The 21,659-nt window shown below is 41.4% G+C and overlaps 1 protein-coding gene across 6 annotated transcripts in view; it reads right to left on the bottom strand.

Moving 5' to 3' along the window:
* Positions 1–21,659, bottom strand: part of Cracdl (CRACD like) — a 139,343-nt gene that overhangs the window by 38,492 nt on the left and 79,192 nt on the right. For 5 of the 6 annotated variants that reach the window (XM_046440359.2, XM_046440362.2, XM_046440361.2 and 2 more), the window contains exons 2-3: positions 10,776–10,855; positions 108–276 (exon numbers count right to left, since the gene is read on the bottom strand). In XM_046440359.2, the coding sequence (XP_046296315.1) occupies positions 108–276; positions 10,776–10,845 (239 nt within the window). In that variant the 5' untranslated portion in view covers positions 10,846–10,855. Of the gene's footprint in view, positions 1–107; positions 277–10,775; positions 10,856–21,659 lie in introns of those variants that run through there. The other variant, XM_046440364.2, reaches the window with a different exon arrangement.

Consider the following 21,659-nt stretch of genomic DNA (forward strand, 5'->3'; position numbering starts at 1 on the left):
GAGCCCAGCACGGTACTGAGACTCTGACAGAGGATCTGTTCTGCCGAGCCCAGATGTCCCCGCTGTAGCCGGAGCGCATGGCCCCGTGGGCCTCGACAGCAACTTACTCAAGTTCATCCTCTGAGTCATAGCCCACTGGCCCTGACTCAATGGCAATGACCTCGCTCTTGGCCGGGTTCTGCTTCCAGGTGCTGTTCCCCGTGGACGAAGGCGATTCCTTTCTCTTCTTCTTCCCAAAGAACTTCTTGAAAGTTTTGAATTTAGATTTCTTCTTTCCTATACAGAGGTAAGCAAAAGTAATAATCAGCAGGAGTGTGTGTTTGTGCGCAGGTGTGCGAGGTGCCCGTGAAGCAGAGAAAGCCCGGGTTCAGGCCTGACACCGGCCTCCTGCTTCCGGAAGTCCTTCCTTTGCTTGGCGTAACAGCCTTGCACACCTGGAAACAAAATCAATTTGTTTATTCAGAAAATTTAAGTAAATGAGGCAAGAATGCCGTGGAGCACAATCATGGAATCTTTAACCCCCAGGAGCTTCCCTCTCACACGAAATCAAGGTTTAACGTCTAAAACATTCATAAACAACGACGACGACGAAAGTTCTGATCAGGTGAAGGCTGTGTGATGACCCAAGGTATTTTTTAAATATTTATTTATTCATTTTTTTAGTTGTAGTTGGACCCAATACCTTTATTTCATTCATCTGTTTTTATGCGGTGCTGAGATCAAACCCAGGGCTCCGAGCATGCTAGGCGAGCACTCGACCGCTGAGCCACAATCCCAGCCCCGACCCAAGGTATTTTTAAAAAATTATTGTAATCGTGCAAATTTATGGGGTGCAGTGTGGCTATTTAATACATGTGTATAGTGTGTAATGATCAAATAAGGCATAAACATTTTTTGGGGATGCCTATATTTTATTTTTTTAATTTGTTCTAATTAGTTATACATGACAGTAGAATGCATCTTGACACCTCATACATAAATGGAGTATAACTTCTCACTCTTCTAGTTGTACACTATGTAGAATCATATATGCACATAGGGTCATAATGCCCGATTCCTTCTATTAGCCTTCCCTTCACTCTCTTCTGCCTAATCCAAAGTACCTCTATTCTTCCCTAGCCTCCCTTACCCCTTCATTATGTGTTAGCATCCACACATCAGAGAGAACATTCCAGCCTTTGTTTGGGGGATTGGCTTATTTCACTTAATATGATAGTCTCTAGCTCCATCCATTTACTGGCAAATACCCTCCTTTCATTTTTCTTTATGACTGAGTGATATTCCATTGTGAATATGTACACATTTTCTTTATCCATTCATCTGTTGAAGGGCATCTAAGTTGTTTCCATAGTTTAGCTATTGGGAATTGAGCTGCTATAAACGTTGATGTGGCTACATTACCATAGCATGCTGATTTCAAGTCCTTTGGGTATAGACCAAGGAGTGGGATAGCTGGGTCAAATGGTGGTCCCATTCCAAGTTTTCAGAGGTTCCATAAACACTTTTAAACATCTTCAATTGTCATTTAATCATCATACATATTTTGGGGGTACAATGTAGTATTGTATACAATATATACTGGTAAAATCAGAATAATTAATATTGCCATATCTTTATCCTTATTTTGTGTTTGGAGTTTCAAGTGTGTCTCCTCTAGACATTAATAAAGTATATAATAGATCGTTGTGAACTATAACCGCTCCCCATTGCTATGCTGTGGAACCCTAGAATTTACTTCTTCCGTCTGTGTTTGGATTAGCCGTAATCCAGCCTCCCTCCAGCCCTCCTCCCTGCCACCTCCCAAGGCTGGAGTCATTACTATTACTCATTTTGAATGATTTTTTTTTTTAGCTTGAGCTTTCACATATGAGAGAGAACATACAGTACCCATCTTTCTGCATCTACTTATTTTACTTGATTGTCTCTATATTATCCATTTTGCTGCAAATGATAAGATATGATTCTATTTAGTGGCCGAGTAATATTTCATTGGGTCTGTATTCCATGTTTCCTTTACTCAAGTTATTAAAAAACATTCAGATGCTTCATCTATCCTGGACATAAACTAAGGCTCTCTGGAATAATGAGCGCCATGATGAGCTAATAACTCTTGATGAAAAAAAATGACCCAATGGCGGCCATTCTTATGCTGGAAGACGCTGTGACAGGGCGGAGTCAAATTGGGCCACATCTCCTTAATTGTTAGAATCTGCGATACTTTTTCACATTTTATGATTCGCTTCTCTGGGGTCACCTTCCTTGTCACCCACATATTCTCTCATACCCAGGACCCTATGATGTCACCGCAGTAGCTCAGCGGAGTTCATTCCTCTCCTTCCAACAGAAGGAGGTGACATCAGAGGTCACCAAGATGCTGTCTCATAGGTCGTGGACACTGGTTAAAGTGATTCAGCTGAAAACGTTTGGTAAATAATCTTGTAAGCTGAATTCCTTTTAAAACAAGAATATTTCTGTAGTGTTAGTAATAATGCCCCTCTGGGAAGCTTGCAGGTCTGGTCTCCAGGTGGAGAATCCCTTAGGATTACTCTAGCAGGGATGGAACAAGCCCCTCCCTAAGGAAAGAAAGTTCTGCAGCAAATGTGTGTTGTCAGCAGATGGTTCTTCATGAAGGTTCAGCATTTTGAAAGATTAGACTTTCCTGCCTTTGGTCAGGACACCTCTTGGCCTTTACCTCGTCAACAAATTGGTACATGTCCCCAAAGCCTGAACAAATGTACAGCCCTACTATGCTGACGGTCAGAGATGCCGCTTACAGCATGAATGGTGTGGATAAGAGTGTGGCTACGGAGACCCCGAGTACAACTGCAAGGACAATGGTCAGCCCTCTATGTGTTATCTCTTCTGCCAGCTTTCTAGGTCAGTTTTTTCAATGGCTGTTTGACTAGTCCAGGTTTCTACTTCTTGAATCTGCTTTAAGCCACGTTTCTAGGAATTTATCAATTTTCCCCCAAATTTTCATATCTACTAACACCCTTGCCTGTTCCTCTAGAGTGCTGTAGCTTCGTCACGCCTCATGTTAATTATCTGTGCCTTCTCTTTGTTCTTTGACCAATTGCACCAGAGGTTTGTTGATTTTATTTGCTTATAAAACATTTGGCTTTGCAGGGTGCCATGGCGCATGAAATCCTGGTGGCTTGGGAGGCTGAGGCATGAGGATCGTGAATTCAAAGCCAGCCTCAGCAAAAGTAAGGTGCTAAGCAACTCAGTGAGACCCTGTCTCTAAATAAAATACAAAATAGGGCTGGGGGTGTGGCTCAGTGGACAAGTGCCCCTGATTTCAACCCCAGTACCGGTCCCCGCAACAAAGTTTGGCTTGTCAATTCTGTCTGTGGAATATTTATTTTATATTGTATTGGTTTCTATTCTCTACTATTTCTGCAAACTTTCTTTGGGTTGATTTTGCTATTTCCAAAAAACTTCTTCAGATGAATAAACATTAATTTGACATTTTCTCTATTTTTACAAAACATACATTTAAGGCAGCACTTTCTTCTAAATCTGTTTCATGCACATGTTATGAAATGTAGTATTTTCATTACTGTTTAGTTGACAATGTTTTCTAATTTTCATTATGATGCCTTCTTAGACCTATGTAGGGATTATTTAGAAAATTATATCTACATTTCCAAGTACTTGGGGATTTTCTTTTTCTTTTCTTTCTTTTATTGTATGCATGCAGGGATTTTCTATTTGTTGTTGATTTTGAGCTTAACTGCATTGTGGTCAGATAATATACTCTGATCTGACTTCATTCAAATCCATTGGGACTTACTTTGTGTATCAATAATTTTTATATATGATCCTAATATACTTTCAAATAATGTGTTTTCTTCCACGCCCTGTACATATTATTATGGCTTAGAGATGAGGTGTCCCCCAAAAGCTCATGTGTGAGACAATCCAAGAAGTTTAGGGGAGAAATGATTGGGTTATGAAAACCTTAACCCAATCAGTGAATTAATCCCCTTATAAAGATTAACTGGGTGGTAACTGTAGGCAGGTGGGGAGTGGGTGGAGGAGGTGGGTCACTGGGATGTGGCTTTGGGGTTTATATTTTGTGAGCTGAGCTCAGTCACTCTCTGATTCCTGGTGTGGTGTCTGGAGCCCCTTCCGTCCACCACACCCTTCCACTTTGATGCTTTGTCTCACCTCTAGCCCCGAGGAATGGAGTCGGCCATCTGTGGACTGAGACCTCTGGAACCAGGAGCCCCCAAATAAATGTCTCCTTTTAAATCTGTTCTTGACAGGTCTTCTGGTCTCAGTAGTGAAAAGTTGACAAAAACACAGGTCGATTAGAACAAGGCCTTTTTCTCCTTGATAGACCTGTACAAATACTTTGTCTTTACTAATAAAATAGTATACATATTTGTTCTATCAATTTCAGAAAAAGACGTAAAAGAAACTAATCTATGGATCGTAGATTTTCTTATCTATTTAATTATAACTTCTACTTTATATAATTTTTTGACATTATCTTAATACATAAAAATGCAAAATCATTATTTTTCTGGGGAATTGAAACTTTTATAAAATGGCCCTCTGTGTTTTTCAGTTAGGCTTTTTGCCATAAATGCTATTTTGACTAATATGAATATGGCTTTTCTGCCTTCTTTCTGCCCAGGGCTCACAAGGTGTATTTTCGTTCTTTCAACATCCTTAATTTTCTGAACCTTTGTATTGAAGATTCATATACTTAGAGTTTTAGGAATGCACTCTGGCAGCCTTACTGAAGTGGGACAGTTCATCGGTCCATTTGCCCTCACGGTGATCACTGATATATCAGTCAAAATAAGTCTACCCTCTCTGGTCTGTTTTCTCAATCTCCACTCTTGTCTTCTCTTGATAACTGACTGTTTGCACGGTTCCCATCACAAGTTTGGAAGCCTTGCCTTTTGTTTCTGTTCTGGCAGTGGTTACCCGGCAGAGTGGGCACGCTCTATCGCAGGACCATGCATTGGACCTTAGAACACTTCGATCCCCTTTGCAACACCATTATTTCCTTGGCCTTGAGTACTTCTTGCATCCAGGACTTCCACCAGGAAGTTTCTTCGGCCAAAGGCAGCTTCCTGCAGAATCTGCTTTCCTGGGGTCCAATGGTGGCAAACTCAGGTTTCCTTGGTTTGAAGATGCCTTTATTTCTCCTTCATTCCTGATCCCTGTCTTCCCTGGGCTCGGAGGTCTAGGCTGATAGTTATTTTTCTAATAATATCCTGAAGCCATTATTGCATGGCGCTGTGGGTTCTGTCCTGTTGGGAAGTCCGCCATCAGTATTTTGTTCCTTCAGAAGCAATCTCTTCTGCTGACTGATTTTTAGGATTGTTAGTTTGGGCTTTGGTTTTCTGCAGTTTTATACTATATGGATGGATTGCCTTTTATTTAGTCTTCTTGGGATTCATTGGGTTTTTTTAAATCTGTAGATTGGGACATCTTTGTTTTTTTAATTCAATTCCAGAAAAATATTTTCAACTAAAAAAAAAAAAACCTCTTTCAGGCTGGGGCATGGCTCAGTCACAAGGTGTGTGCTTAGCATTTTAAGGTCCTGGGTTTGACCCCCGGCACACGCACTCTTCCTAGTGCACACAGAGTTGCATATTTATCCCCACAATCCAGATGCAGAGCTGTACAGGACATCCGCCCCCAAATTTCCTCAAGTAGTTAAAACTTCCGCCTGTATTTAACCCCTGGCTTCCACGGATCTCTGTTCCAATAGCCTTGCCTCTTCAAGGTCGTATCAAGGGTGTTTTAGTTGGCTTTTCTGCTGCTGTGACCAAACACCTGACAAGAACCATTTCAGTGGAGGAAAAGTTTATCTGGGGGCTCACGGTTTTGGAGGCCTCAGTCCACACACAGTTCCTCAGTTCCTTTTCCTCAGGGCTCAAGTGACATCATGGCAGAAGAGTGTGGTGGAAGAAAGCAGCTCAAGACATCACACCAGGAAGCAGAGAGAGAGTCCCACTCAGCAAGGACAAAATAGAGCTTTTGGGGGACACCTCGTATCTAAACCAGAACAGAGTGAGTCAGACAGTATGTGGCCTTTTGATTCTGGCTTCTTTCACTTAGAGATTCATGCAATATTTACATGTCTTCCCATAGTTTGTTCCTCTTCACTGCTGAGTGGTATTCCATTGGATGGATACACTGTTTGTTGAACCATCCAACCACTGAAGGACACTTGAATTCTTTTCAGTTTTTAGCAATTTTGAATAATCTTGCTACTGGCTTCTGGGTAACCATGTTTTCACTGCTGTTTGGTAAATATGAGGGAGTGGGATTACTGAGTCATAGGCTAAGTGTATGTACTTTATATGAAATTTGTCAAAAATCTTTTCCAGATCGGCTGTACCATCTTACATTCCTACCAGCAATGCCTCCTCACCAGCGCTGCTCACAGGATTTCTTTCAAGATGTTCTAATAGTTGTATAGCGTGTTTCGTTGCTGTTTTGATTTGTATTACCTAATGACTAGATGTTGAGTGTTTCTTCTTAGATACAAACATCTTTTAAGAGCTGCCCATTTTGTAAATAGGTTTGTTTTATTGTTTTTGAATGTTCTCTCTGATAAGTGGATGCTGATCCATAATGGGGGGAGGTATGGGAAAAAAATGGAGGAACTTTGATGGGGAAAAGGGGAGGGAGAGGAGGGGAGTGGGGATGGGAGCAGAAAAGATGGTGGAATGTGATGGACATCATTACCCTAGGTACATGTATGACTGCACATAGAGTGCGACGCTACATCGTTGTACAATCAGAGAAATGAAAAGCTGTGCTGCAATTGTGTACAATGAATCAAAATGCATTCTGCTGTCATATATACCTAATTAAAATAAATAAATAAATTTATTTTAAAAACAGTAAAAAAAATGAATGTTGATGATTTCAAATATATGCCGGATGTAAATATTTCATCAAGTGAGATTTACAAATATTTTCTCCCAGTCTGATTTGTATTTTTATCTTAACAGTATCTTTCTCAGAGCAAAAGTGTCAATTTTGATGAAGTTCCACTTATTGATTTTTTTCCTTTTATGGACTGAGGCATCATATCTTGGAACTCTTCCCTAATCTAAGGTCAAAAATATTCTCTCTTAAGCTTTCTTTTAAAGACTTTATAGTTTTACATTTATGTCTAGGATCTATTAACTTTTTCATAATCTGTGAGGTATCAATCAATGCTCATTTTTACAAATGGGTGTCCAGTTGTTCTAGCACTATTTAGTGAATCACCTTTGCAACTTTCTCAAAAATCAACTGATCATTTTCATATGGATCTATTTTTGGACTCTACTTTGTTCTATCTATTTCCATACATCTATCTTTCTGCTTGATTATTAGCTTTATAGTAAGTTTGAAATCAAGTACTGTGGTGAGTCCTCCAACTTTCTGTTTTTCAAAACTGTTTTACCTGTTGAAGTTCTTTCTCTTTTCGTATAAATTTTAGAGTCAGCTTGCCAGTAACTCCTAGAAATCCTGCTGGGATTTTGATTGCTTCATATTTACCCATTTCCTCCCCACTACCTGTAGGTTATTTCAAAGCAAAACATCTCACACACTATTTTCATTTCAATCCTATAGAGTTGGCTTCTTCCTAAAAAAAAAAAAAATCTGAACCTTCATGGAAATAAAAAAATGATTACACTATTACAGTGTGGGGTTATATCTCAGTAGTACAGTACGTACCTAGTATACCCAACGCCCTAGGTTTGATTCTCACAACTGAAAAATAAAACAAAAAATAAAAAGAAAAAAGTTACTGATTGATATTCCTACAACAAAGTATCAAACTAACTGTATCCCTGACTTTCATAGCTGACTTGAAAACTGCACTATACCTACATGTACTAACACACCATTTGCAGCTCAATTTGGTGAGAATTAACATTTTAGCAACATGGAGTCTTTCAATCCATAAACATGGTATATCTCTCCATGTATTTAGGTCTTTTTACTTTCTTTAAACAATTATTTGTATCTTTCAGTATACAAATCCTGCATATATTTTAGTTACATATATACCTAAGTATTTTAAATTTTTGATGCTATTACATATGGTACTTTTCAAGATTTCAATTTTTCAAATGTTCATTGCTGGTATATAGAAATATAACTGATTTTTTATATTATGATTTAATATTTTATGAACATGCTAAACTTAACAGTTCTGGATACTTTGTATATTTTAGATAATCAGGTCATCTGCAAATGCAGTTTTATCTCTTCTTTCTATCTCAATGCCTTTAATTCATTTTTCTTGCCTTATTGCACTGGCTGGGTGCCATGTTAGTTTTTATGGTTTCCTGGATCTTCCAGATATTTTCAAAACTTTCACATCATGTTTTATAGTATGTATTTGAAAGTTCTGACATCTGATGCCTTTATCATATTAGTTTTCTTGTTTATGCTATGTATTAGTTTGCTAAGGTTGCTGTACAAAGTACCACAAACTGGGTGAGTTAACAGAAACAAATTGTCTCATGGTTCTGGAGATGAAAAGCCAAAATCAAGGTGGAACTGGCATGTTTGGTTCCTTCTGAGGGCTGTGATGGCACATCTGCACCACTTCTGTTAATTAATTTCTAGTAGTATGCTGGCGATCTTTGGTGTTCGTTAGCTTGTAGATGCATCACCCAATCTTTGCCTTCATGTGCACATTACACTCTCACCATGTACATGTCTGTGTTCAAATTTCCCCTTTTTATATGGACATTATTCATACTGAATTAGGAAACCACCCTGTTTCAGGATGACCACATCTTAACTAAATACCTAATAAGGTTACATACTGGGCACTTCAGCATGTTGATTCTAGGAGGCCGGATTCAACCCACAGCATGTTGGTTCTTGTTCATGGTTCCCTGTTGCCTATACACCTGGTCATCACTAACTATATGCTTGTCCTAGTACTGAAAGTATTATGTTCTGTTATAATTTGAAGCCTAGACAGAAGACACTTCCCTTTACTGAAGATTGCTTCTGCAAAGCACCCGGGTTTCTTCCTGGTCTAGGAGTACCATTAACCAAGTTCAAAAGCAGAGTGATACAAACTCAAGCTTCAAATCCACAAAAGGGTTGGTTTATCCATGGTTCACAGATTTTGTGCTCCTTGGGTTCCCAGCTTATTGTAAGGATGGTCTTCTATTAGAGGGTCCACCTTGTATGGGGGCTGCACTTTGTCTTCTGACCCCCTCTCTTATATCCCACCCTATGTAGGCAGGATAATGAAATTCAAAATTTCCAAGACTGATTAATAAGTTCTGAGGGAAAAAGTGCTCAATTATCTTTCTGGGTTACCATTTTTCTTTTAATTCTGGCCTCATTATTTCTTACTTTTAAAAACAACATGAATAATGTTCTTATCTACATTTAAAAATTTTTTTGTGTATGTGTATGTGGTGCTGGGGATTGAACCCAGAGCTTTGTGCATGTGAGGCAAGCACTCTACCAACTGAGCTATATCCCCAGCCCTATATTTTTAAATTACGGGTGGAAAGGAATGTTCTTACTACCTTAAGCTCATTATTATTATTATTTTAATATTTTTTAGTTGTAGGTGGTCACAATACCTTTATTATTTATTTTTCTATGGTGCCTCATGCATGCTAAGCAAGTGCTGTACCACTGAACCACAACCCTGGCCTCAAGCTCATCACTATTTGAAAATAAAAGAATACTTAGTTTCTCTCCTTCTTTTGTGAAATTGATTCTTCATGGTGACCTCTGTAAGTATTCAATACTAACATTTATTGATAAGTTTCAGGATAATGACATGTTACTTATGGTATTAATGATACTTATTCAAATGCTATTATTGAAAATAAGGACTAATTCAATGCCCCATAATATGAGAAAATTTAAAACTCCATTTTTTTCCCTCAGGGATAATCTTAAAAACTCACCTTATATTTGGGTTTATTTGGTATCTATTAAAATGTGACAGAGAAGAATGGTTCTAATATAGAATACGAAGTATCTATGTATCACATAACATATGAGATAGTAAGCTCTAGCTGATAGGATTTCCTATTATTGGAAGCCATTCTTCCTGAACTATATCAAAGAAAATCACTACTGGCATCTTGACTTTGAAGGACAGACAGCTGGAGGCCTTTGTTAATGAGATAAGGGGAACACAGAGAGTTACCAGGTAAAGGTACATTGTGGGGAGATCTTTGTTTCTTAATGTCAATTTTACAACTCCATCAAGACATAAATAGCAATATGTGGATAGCAGTGAGCCAATCACCTAATTGAATAACTCTTGGAAGGTGCTCTGAGATGATGAATCATGGGCCTGGAATTTAGCTCAGGAAAGGCCATAATAAACACATCCTGGAGGAGAATAAAAATCACAAGAGAGGGATCAAAGGCTTTCTTTTGATGAGATTATTTTTGCTGGATGATGAGGCCATCCCGTGCTTTGCAAAGGCTCCTACAGATACCTTTAGATAATTTTAGGTGACAAATAATTCCCTTTGGGCCCCTTTCTTTTGCTTTTAAGTCAAACATGGGGACATATTCACTTCCAGGAAGAAGAAAATGACATGAAAAGCCCCTATGTTTGACAGAGACACAAGGGAGCACTGCTCCAAGTTTCCTCAGATAATGTGGACGTGCTCCTAGTCAGTGTGGGGACCAAAGGATGTCTGAGCACACGGGGGACTGGCCGCTCTCTCTCACACACAGCCCCGTCTTCAATCGGCTCCTCCCTTGCCCCAGCACCAAGCAAGGGCCCTTCCCAGGGGAAGCCAGGGCCTTACCTGTGCTGTCCTCCCCGAGGCCTTCTGCAGACTCCCGAAGCTTGATGTCCATGACCCTCGTGGAAATCATGTCCAGCTCACTGAAATCAGACAGAAATTTGTGTTAAAGGAACATACCGAGCAGAAGTTACCAATGAACGTAAAGGGAGTGGTGATTGCTCTTGCCCATGGCCTTGCCTGTACACACCCCTGCAACGACAGCGCACAGGGCAGAGGGCTGTGCAGGCCCCAAACACACTCACAGCCACGAGATAAGTCACCACATAAGCGTGTCTCTAATTGCTGACCTGAGCAGTTTAATGGAAAACATAACTGAAACAAACGCGTCACTCATTCACACAATACAGGTTAAGATCCTTTCTTTAAAAAGTGTTTTTCCAAAATCAAGGGAGAGAAATGAATTACAGTAGATGGGGTAGAGATAGAAGATGGGAGGGGAGGGGAGGGGGGATAGTAGAGGATAGGAAAGATAGCAGAATACAACAGTCACTAGTATGGCAATATGTAAAAACGTGGATGTGTAACCGATGTGATTCTGCAATCTGTATACGGCGTAAAAATGGGAGTTCATAACCCACTTGAATCAAATGTATGAAATATGATATGTCAAGAGCTTTGTAATGTTTTGAACAACCAATAAAATAAAATACAAAGTGTTTTTTCTCCCATTTTGAGAAGTTATGTTTTTCTTCACGTTTCCTGTAAGAAGTCTGGAAAACAGAATGGAGATCACACATAATCCCACCAACCAAGGATAACCACAATTAATGTTTTAATCTCCCTCCAATGTTTATTTTCACACAAATATTTTATGTACGTGCACACACTAGGACGTTGGACTTCCTGATTTTCTTACTTATATCATCTTAAAAATTCTTGATAAGGGTTATTTTCATGGCTGCATACAGATGATGAAGTTAACAGAGGGCCAACCCCTGCTTCATTTTTACCCCAGCATCCCCTCTCATGAGATTGTTTTGAAGCAAATCACACCAGACATTATTATCATTTCATCCATATGGATTTGGCATCTTCCTAAAATATAATAATAAAAAAACCCTCTGACTCTTCATGGAAATCAAACCAACAGTTACCAGACCATATTCCTGCTGCAGAGTACTGAGCTACTGGGCTTGCCTCCCATGGCTGACCTTGAGACAGTGCACTGTCCCTCCAAGTACTGTCTCGTCATTTATCTGGACACCTATTTCTAACCAGGAAAGACTGGATCATCACACTTAAAACAAGAGGTTCAGGTACTTAACCAGTTCACACCTACAACTTGAACATGGAACAAAATGTAGAAGGATGAGAGGAAATACAAAGAAAATACTTAGTAGAGGAAAGGAAACAGACGCACGAGCCTGCGCACCAGAGTTGGTGCTAACACTTAGGTCTCCTTTAATGTCAATGTCAAACCATGGTGCTCTCCCTCCTAGACAATTCCTTAAAAGCTGAAAAAAGCTTCACCAGCTTCGGTTCTCAATTTTCATACGATCTGGCTTCATAAAAACGCCTGGTATTGTGTCAGCTCTGCCAGAAGCTCTCTTGGAACCTCACCATCTGACTCATGATCATGCTCTCATTATGTATAAAATGAGGGTGGAACAGAAATAGTCCTTTTTCAAATCCTTGACCACTGTTTTTAGGCTTTAAAGAAGAGCCTTGTTTTCACCATGTTCATTATCAAAATGACAGAGAGTGCAAACAGCAGCATCATTATAAGGGTCACAGTTGTGACCTGACACAAAGACCGTAGCTCCCAAGATGTCAGAGTCAGTAAGCAGCCGCCTGATGTCCAAGTGTCCTGCTGCTCGGTGATACTGTTTGTTGGAGGAGTGGGTGGCTATCGGGGCATTCAGAGCAGAAGATGATGGAGAAGGAAACCACAGGAGCAGGAAGGAGAGTGAAGACGGTGGGGGTTGGTTAAGAGTCACCAGCTACGACCCTGGGTACCATCTGCCAAGGTTGCCACTGAGCTAGAAAGCAAAAGTGCAAGAGCCTTCCGCTGCTTAAATTTGGAGTTAACCACAATGACAACTGATTTATGCAAATGACTTATTGAGCATGCAACATTACTATCTGAATCATCTCATTAGATCCCCGAGGGCTTTGAGGGTTCACACTCTGGAGATGAGAACATACACCAAGGTAGATAGTTTATTAACCTGGCCAAGGTAGTGAAGAAGACAACCGGAAGGCTCATGTTGACTATGTCCCCAGCACAGGCAGGTGCACAGCAACAGATGAGACCCAGCTTCTGCAGGTGCTGCCCTAGTAAGGAGAGAGTCCTGAGTGTCTCCAGAGGAGCTCAAGAGAAGCAGGGAAATCCAAGGGAAGAATCTCCCACTGAAACGGCTCTTCTTGCCAAGTAGCCCTGTCCAGGGTCAGGTCAGAATAGAGGGGTTGAGGGAGGCCCTGGGAGACCATCCACTGGGTCTGACAGGGTATCTCAGTCTGAGGGAAGGGGTTTGAGTCTGTCATGATGTGTCAACTAACTGGGAAAGGGTAACTCGGGAGAAACCATGATGACATCTGCAAAATGTCCAGTCACCTCTGGCAAATAAAACAGCTGATATTGGGAAGGTAGTGGTGATGTGCAGGCGTGTGTGACAGGTGTGCATGGCCCTCCCTGGCTGAGTATGTGGAGAGTACCCCATTTCCATCCCATAAGCCTAGAGCACTACAGACTTGCTTCTCCCTGAGTTGAATGACATGGCTGTGATAAAGTCACACAGGGCAGAGGGCTCGGGAGCAGGTAGGGGACAGGGGAGGTCGAGGGGGCCCAGTGTGCCCTATGTGGATCCTTCCATCCTCTTCAAGCAGGCTGTGTCACCAACAGATGCCACGGTGGCCGGCAGATTCACAGAAGCAAAAGCCACCCACAAACGAAAGACAGTAAATGGGGTTCACCTCACCGGGGAAGTTTCAGTACCTGCTCATGTTTCCTGTTCCAAATGTCTTCAAATAACGTATTATGGTTTGGATGTGAGGTGTCCCCCAGAAGCTCACATGTGAGACAAAGCAAGAAGGTTCAGAGGAGAAATGATTGGGTTGTGAGGGTCTTAACCCAATTAGTGAATTAATCCCCTGATAGGGATTAACTGGGTGGCAACTGAAGGTGTGGCTGGAGGAGGTGGGCTTTGGGGTATAGATTTGTACCTGGCAGTGGAGTCTCTCTCTCTCTGCTCTCTGACCACCACGTGAGCTGCTTCCCTTGGCCACACTCTTCCACCATGATGGTCAGCCTCCCCTGGAGCCCCGAGGAATGCAGCCAGCCTCACAGGGACTGAGACCTCTGAAACTGTGAGCCCTCGAGTAAACTCTTCTTCCTTAAAATTGTTCTGGTCAGGTCTTTTATTCACAGCAGCAAAACAGCTGACTAAAACATACCATAATGATATGCAGAGGAACCGCACAAAGACCTGGATGTCAGGATGTCCCCAACATCTACCACTGCTGGGGCTCAGTCCCCTCATGTACAAGAGGGGGATAATGACATCTGAATTCAATGGGACCAAAACACAGCACAAAGTACTGCGTGACCACTGTGGCTCAGTCTTCCCAGATGTTCCTGTACAGGGACAAAGGCATCACCAGAACACAGGACTGACCAGGCTGGCAGCAGGTGAGTGTCAATAACACGGTCTTCCTGTGCATAGGGTCCACTTTGAAGCCACCACAAGTCACAGCACTGTTGACCCCGGAGCCTCCTTATCCTAGCAGCGTGATAGACCCACACCACTTCTGGGTAATTGATAAAAACATACTCAAGAGGAAGGTCTGCCCTGTGAGACTGCAGGGTGCAGAGACAGAAAAGGTCCTTTTCAACGTGGGCATGCCAGGTGGAAGTGCCCATGGCGGTGGCAAGGGAATACCGCCTCCATTGTACCCTTCTGAATGCACGTTCCCTGACCCCAGGAAAAGTCATGGACAAGCGAGAAGGAAAACCAGAATCAGAAAGCAAGATGGCAAGGAGCCAAGACCTTTCAGCCCTCCTTTGGCTGTTCCGTCAAGACAGTGCCTCCCATGGGAACTCGAGGTTCAAGTCAGGCCCCCCTCTATGCCCCTCAAATAGCATCTGCCCTCCACCCTCCTGCCCCTGTTGTTCTGACAGCTCTATGCACCCCAAAAGGAAAACTTCTTTCTTTCAATTCAACCTGGATGTGAGAGGTCTCTTTGGAGGTTCTAATTAACTCCCAAGGCTCCTCTGAAGAGCATGTTCATGTAGCACATTCAGTGTGCAGGTGGGTACCCACAGAACACAGAGGAGTCTTGATGTGGGGGCCACCCCATTCCCTTTCTGTCCACAGGGCCTCCCCAGCTTAGAGCAGAGCTCCTACAGAAAAGCCCTACAAAAGTGGGTTCCCATGAAGAATGAGAATAGATCTTAATATGGTGTTTTAAAGACTCCAAGCCACTATATTTACCTACACAATGCAAAGAAAAATACCTGTACGCTAGCTCCACACATCCAAGTGTGGCAATTATGGATGAAAGCTTTGCAGTTCACCCTCCAGGTGGCCCAACTCTGCAACCTCCTTCGGAGCTATGTTCAGAGCCCTGTGGATTCTTTCATAACCTTCTCTACCTTTCCTTCCAAACCTGTCATCAAGAGCCTGGGCAGGCAGCTGCAAAAGCTCCTCTCCCTCCCAAGACTGTGGGCTTCCTGGCTGACTATGCCTGTTAGCATCTCTGTCTTCCCAGTGCCTAGGACAGTCTCCAAACAAAGGGCCAGAACCCAACACAAGCAAGACAATTGGTGAACCGGGTATTGTGCCCTTGGAGATTTTTGGTTGTATTATGTAGGTATTTTGCTTTTGTGGTGCTAGGCTTGACAGCAGGGCCATAAGCATGAGAGCCAAGTCCTCTGACACTGAATCACACCCACAAACCTCCTTTGAGATTTTTGAATACCAATTCATCTAACTTCAGAGAGCGGGAGAAAGGTCTAGAAAGAGTTACCTTTAGGTCCTCTTTCCCTTATTCAGAGGAGGTGATCTACCTTGCGCAAGGTCAGCCTTAGGGAAAACTAGGTTTTAACATAAGCCCACTGATGGCTGAGGCTGTGGCTCAGTGGCAGAGTGCTTGCCTAGCACATGTGAGGCACTGGGTTTGATCCTTAGCACCACATAAAAAATAAACAAATAAAATAAAGGCATTCTGCCCATCTACAAATACAATAATATATTTTTTAAATAAAAATAACCGTAAAAGCCTACTTAAATTTGGTGTCCTCCTACCTCCCTATCCAGCCTTCCTGCCTCCCCCTCTTCCACAGGAAGCTTCTGCTTCTGTCCTGCATCATCTTCTCCCTGGTCTCCACACTCACCATCTTTTAGGTCACCATCAGCAATGGTATCATTCTCTCAGGGGCAACTGTGTTTTAAGCAGAAAACTCCAATGAAAGAAAATGACTGCCAACATGAATCCTGAACTCTGAAAAAATATCCTTCACATTTAAAGGTGGGTTACGCTTCTGGTAATGGTGGAGTAGTCTATATCATAGTCATCCTTTTATGGATATTGATGATAAACCATAGACAAATTATTATTAAATAATAATTTGAAGGCAGAAATGATCAACCAAAAGTGGGCAGAAATCAGAAGAGCATCCACCTTGAAAGAAGGGAAGTGTGGTAGGAGAGATTTTATGTGTAGGGTTTCCGACCTGGGCAACCTCACCCATCAGTGTGTTATGGGGGGGGGGGGGCGGCTGGAGCACACGCAAGAGTCAAAGGATGGAGTTTAGGATTCCAGAGTTTAGGATTGTAGAGTCTCAGGAAAGAGAGAGCCTCAAGAGAGAGGAGCACCAAAATCTGCACATGTAAACTCCTAATTCTTGGCTTCTCAGAATTAAGCACATGTGTGGAGACTCCAAGGAACCAGGCTGAAGGCAACAGCTTTATCACACTGAAGAAGAGGAGCGAGACTTCTGCACAGCCCGCTGCAGGAGAGACAGCTCACAATTCGAGTCCAATCAAGTTGACAGCCTGCTAGAATAGAAGCAGCCATCTTGAGGAGAACATAAGATCCCAGAGTTCCTACAGCGTATCATTCACAATGCCTACTGTCAAATCAACATGTACTAATTATGTAGAGAAACAGGGAAATGTGACCCATAGTCAAGGAAGTTATTCAAAAGGGAATGATCCTGAGTAACCAAATACTTAAGTAACAAAGACCTTAAAGTAGCTACTGAATATATATTTGAGAACTTAAAAATATGGCTGTAATGAATAAAGAGGAAGAAGAAGTTCAAAATGAGAAAGAAACAAATGGGAATCTTAAAGAAAAGTGTAATCTCTGAAACAAAATATTCTCTGATGGACTTAACATTAAAGACATAAAAGGAAATGATCAAGTTAAAGATGAACAGAAACAATTCAATTTGAAGAGTAGAGAGAAATAAACACTGTGGGGGAAGTAAACGTGAACCTCAGTGGCCAGAGGTACAATATTAGCTGAACTAACATATATGTAATTAGTTCTGGAAGCAGGAGAAAGATGGGAGGGATGGAGAGAGAGAGGCAAAAAAATATTTGAAAAACTGATGAATAAAAATATCCAGAAAATGATGGTGGCAAAGAATGTTTTAGATCCAAGAATCTTAGAAAACACTAAGAAAATCACACCAATCACACCAAGGCAGAGTATAGACCTCAGAGTAATTAACGTGGGGCACAACCTAGTGTACGGAAACCAACAATGGAGTAAATCTTGGCAACAGCCAGAGGAAAATGATACACCATACACATTCAAATAATAATATGAATTACCAACCAGGGATCAGAGAAAGCAATGGAGTAACATCTCTAAAGCACTGAAAACAAAACAAAACAAAACAACAACAGAAACTCAACAGCAGCAACCCAGTTTTTATATGCAGCAAGAAGGATCCTTCAAAAACGAAGGCAGGGCTGGGATTGTGGCTCAGAGGTAGAGTGCTTGGCTAGCATGTATGAGGCACTGGGTTAAATCCTCAGCACCGCATAAGAATAAAATAAAGGTATTGTGTCCACCAACAACTAAAAAATAAATGTTTAAAAAAAAACAAAGGCAAAGATACAGACATTTTTAGAAAATTAAAAAGTGTAAGAATTTGTAACAGAAAATGCAAAAAGAAGTTCTTTAGATGGAGGAAAATGACATCAGAATGAAGTTGAAAGCTATGGTAAGAATGGAACTCACTGGTTGTGATTAATTTGTGTTAATAAAAAAGTGCTTTCCTTCTCTAAATGTATTTAAAGGCATATGACAATTTCAAGAAATATTTTAGGTGGGCGTGGTGGCATAGGCCTGTAATCCCAGGGGCTTGGCAGGCTGAGGCAGGAGGATCTCAAGTTCAAGACCAGCCTCAGTAACTGAGTGATATCCTGTCTCTAAATAAAATACTACAAGGGCTGGGGACATAGCTCAGTGGTTAAGCACCCCTGGGTTTAATCCCTGGTACCAAAAGAAAAATTTAATATTAATTTACAATGTGTGTTGACAATACCATAAAGATAGGGGTTGTAAATAGGACTATATTATTTTTTACAGTTGCATTTTCCGTGAAGCTGTACAACACTAACTCTAAATAGACAGCAGCAACTTAAGAGTGAATATTGTGATCCCTAGAGAAGACACTACAAAGAGAAGGTTCAACTAAAAATCCAGAAGAGAGTTTACAGTGGAACAATAAAAAACTTATTTAGGGGGAGGGAACATGCTGGATTAGAGCAAAGGGTGCAGATCTCAGCAGTCACTCAACACGGAACTTAGAGGGGAGAAGGCTTTTCAGTGAGGTGGGTAAATTAACCCTTAACTGTTAAAAAAATAAATTAAATGATAAAGTCACTGAAGTCAGAAACACAAACATAACAAAAAATTCATTAGAGAAGCACCATGTGGGCGGCCAGCAGAGCTACAGCAGGATAGCAAAGGGCAGGGACCGTGCAAAGCATGGAGTCCCATCACCTCAGCTGCCTGCAACACCCACCCTCGCCCCCGCGACAGGAGATGGGGAACTCCTGCAACTAACCACACTTCCCAGAACGCGCCAGAACCAGAGACTCTGAAATAGACACACAGATAAGTCAGCCAGGACAGGCAGGCTCTGCATCCCAGGGGAGAAAGCGCCCACTGTGGCTGGTGCTTGCAGCAGGGGCCACACAGGAGCAACTCCACCGCCGGGCGTGCACCCCATGTGTCATACTCATAGCAGTTAGGGTGAGACCTGCAGAGGTTTTCCCCTACGCCCTCAAAGTGGAATTTACCAGACACTCTAGAGTCCCAGACATTCTGCAGAGACTGGCATCCCCTCCCTGCCTCCAATAGGGGGTGTAGAATAAATCCCAAACCCACCTACAGAGTTCCAAAGTTCATCCAGACCAAACACCAATGACCGAAATCTCCAATTCAGAATGCTGCAACGCCCTGGCCACAGAAGCACACCATCTGTCAACACTCAAACTGTGCTACGCCCTTGTTTTCCCGGGAGACTGGAAACTGAGGTCTACTACAAACCGTCTTTGCCTCTAGCCACGAAGGCTGGCAGCTAAGGGAGGAACACAAGGTGCCTCGCTTAGTAACCCCCAGTCCTTGACCCAAGTATTTCAAAGCCCAAAAGAAACACCAGGGATGCACATCCACCCCCGACAACGTCTTGACCACCTCTGCAGAAACAAGTCCTTTGTTTCTCTGGAAAATTTTTCATGTTTTATTCTTTAGTCTATTTTACTAAAATTTTTTTTCCTTCTTTATTTTTTTATTCTGTTCTTCATACATTTTTAATCTATTCTTTTTATATTTTTTCCAAATTTGAACTATCTAAAAATTTTGTTTTGAACATCATTTCATTATATGGTATTATTTTTTACTGGTGAGCGTGAGTGTATATGGACTCACTACCCAGATAGGTTTGAAAAAAATAATTGTATGATTATTGTATAAAATTGTGTATTTTTAGTTTCACATTATTTATTTTCTTCTACACCTGTTTATTATTTAGCCTTGATTTGTCCTAGGTGGGGTGCAATTATACATGGGTTCAAGCTGTTTTGATCTTATAGTTGCTGGTTTGTCCATACTTGGGTTCTTTGCCCTCTATCTCCCCTTTGTCAATATTTTCCCCACTAACAATCAATTTCTCCTTTTCCATATCCTTTATTTCTTTCTGTAATCTTCTATTCCCTCTTCTGCACAGCTGACATCTGCTAACTACCAACTTCCCCTCCTTTCAACACCTTTTAAAAGTATCTTAAACTTTCTCTGGCTTTCCCATCCTATTTTCCCTGTGTTTAAGAAATGGTAATCCCACAAAATAATAAGAATTATATAGTTTATGGAATTTGTTACCCTGTGATTATTCATATAGTGGATGATATGGTAGGCACGTGATGTTGATGCCTGATCTAGTCCACAGTTTTGTATCACTGGTACTGATGTTAAATGTGGACCCCACCATTTTTATATGAGTGACAATTAGTGTTATAGATTTCAAAGTAGACACTGGACATTTATCTCAAAACTGTACACCTGCAACTGACACTAGTGCTACTCATGGCTCCCACCCCTCCAAGAGGGGTTAGAAGGTGGATTGAGACACTTCAAGATTACAGAGTAGAGGTCCTGCTGCTGAGCAATACTCCCACCTCAACCAAGCAACAGTGAACCTCACTCCACACATGATCGGCCCCACCTGGGCCTAAACATTATTTCAACCCATAGAATTTGGAAGACAAAAAACCCAAACCAAAAAATCAGGCCCCAAGGAGGGACAACCAGAGGGGAACGTCAGGTCCCTCCCCTCTACACCTACCATATACCAAAAATAGAAAAAAGAAAAATACACATATAAGGACACACGTACAAAAGAGGAAAATGAATCCATCTCAATTGATATGCAAGTCCAGGACCTCTGAAATATAAGGAAGCAGGCAAAAAAATCTCCCCACAAAATTCAATCTCCCAACAAAGGACCCCACAGATATGAAAAGGATGAAATTCCAGGGGAAGATTTCAAAAAATTGATCATCAAAATGTTCAATAAACTAAAAGAAGATCTAACGAATGATTTAAGAGAGAAAATACAAGAGATGAAAAACCATTTCAACAAAGAGAAATGCTGAAAAGAAACCAATCAGGACTCCTGAAAACAAAAGACAAATAATCGAATTAAAAATTCACTTGAAAGCATCACCAAAAATTAGGTTGTGTAGAAAACAGAACTTCAGTGCTTGATACAGAACCTTAGGCCCTAAAGACAGAATACATAAATTTGAGTACACAGAATACACTAAAAGAAAAAATTAGAGCATGCTCAGAACATACAAGAACTCTGGGATAACATCAAGAGACAGAAATTGAGGGTCACTGGGATAGAAGAGAACATAGAGATACAAGCTAAGACACTAAGAATATTTTCAATGAGATAGTCACAGAAAAGTTTCCCAATATCAGAAAGGAGTTAGACATCCACATGCAGGAGGCATACAGGACCCCTCAGAGGCCCAATCAGATGAGAAGATATATCATAATCAAAATTCCTGACATAGAAAATAAGGAAAGAATAATAAAAGCTGTAAAAGAGAAATATCAGATCATATTTAGAGGCAAACCAATAAGGCTCACTCCTGACTGCTGAGAGCCACGGCCGAGTCTGTATGGCCCCTGGCATTTTGCCAACAATATTGATTGACAGGCGAGGCATTACTATCCGCCTCTGCCGCTACTTTTGAGTTCTCACACTATTTTGGAGTTCTCCTGGGGATTTCCGGGGATTCCCCGAGAGTTCCCACTGGTTGGGGAAGTGCAGGAGAAGGGATTTCCGGGAGAGATATTTCCGGCTGGGGGTTCCTGGACGAGCCGCGAGGCATTTGGGAGAATTCCCCAGGAGCGTGT

Source organism: Marmota monax, unplaced genomic scaffold (assembly GCF_021218885.2).
Source record: "Marmota monax isolate L192 unplaced genomic scaffold, Marmota_monax_Labrador192_F-V1.1 WCK01_AAM20220418_F8-fsc00210, whole genome shotgun sequence".
Taxonomy (NCBI): domain Eukaryota; kingdom Metazoa; phylum Chordata; class Mammalia; order Rodentia; family Sciuridae; genus Marmota; species Marmota monax.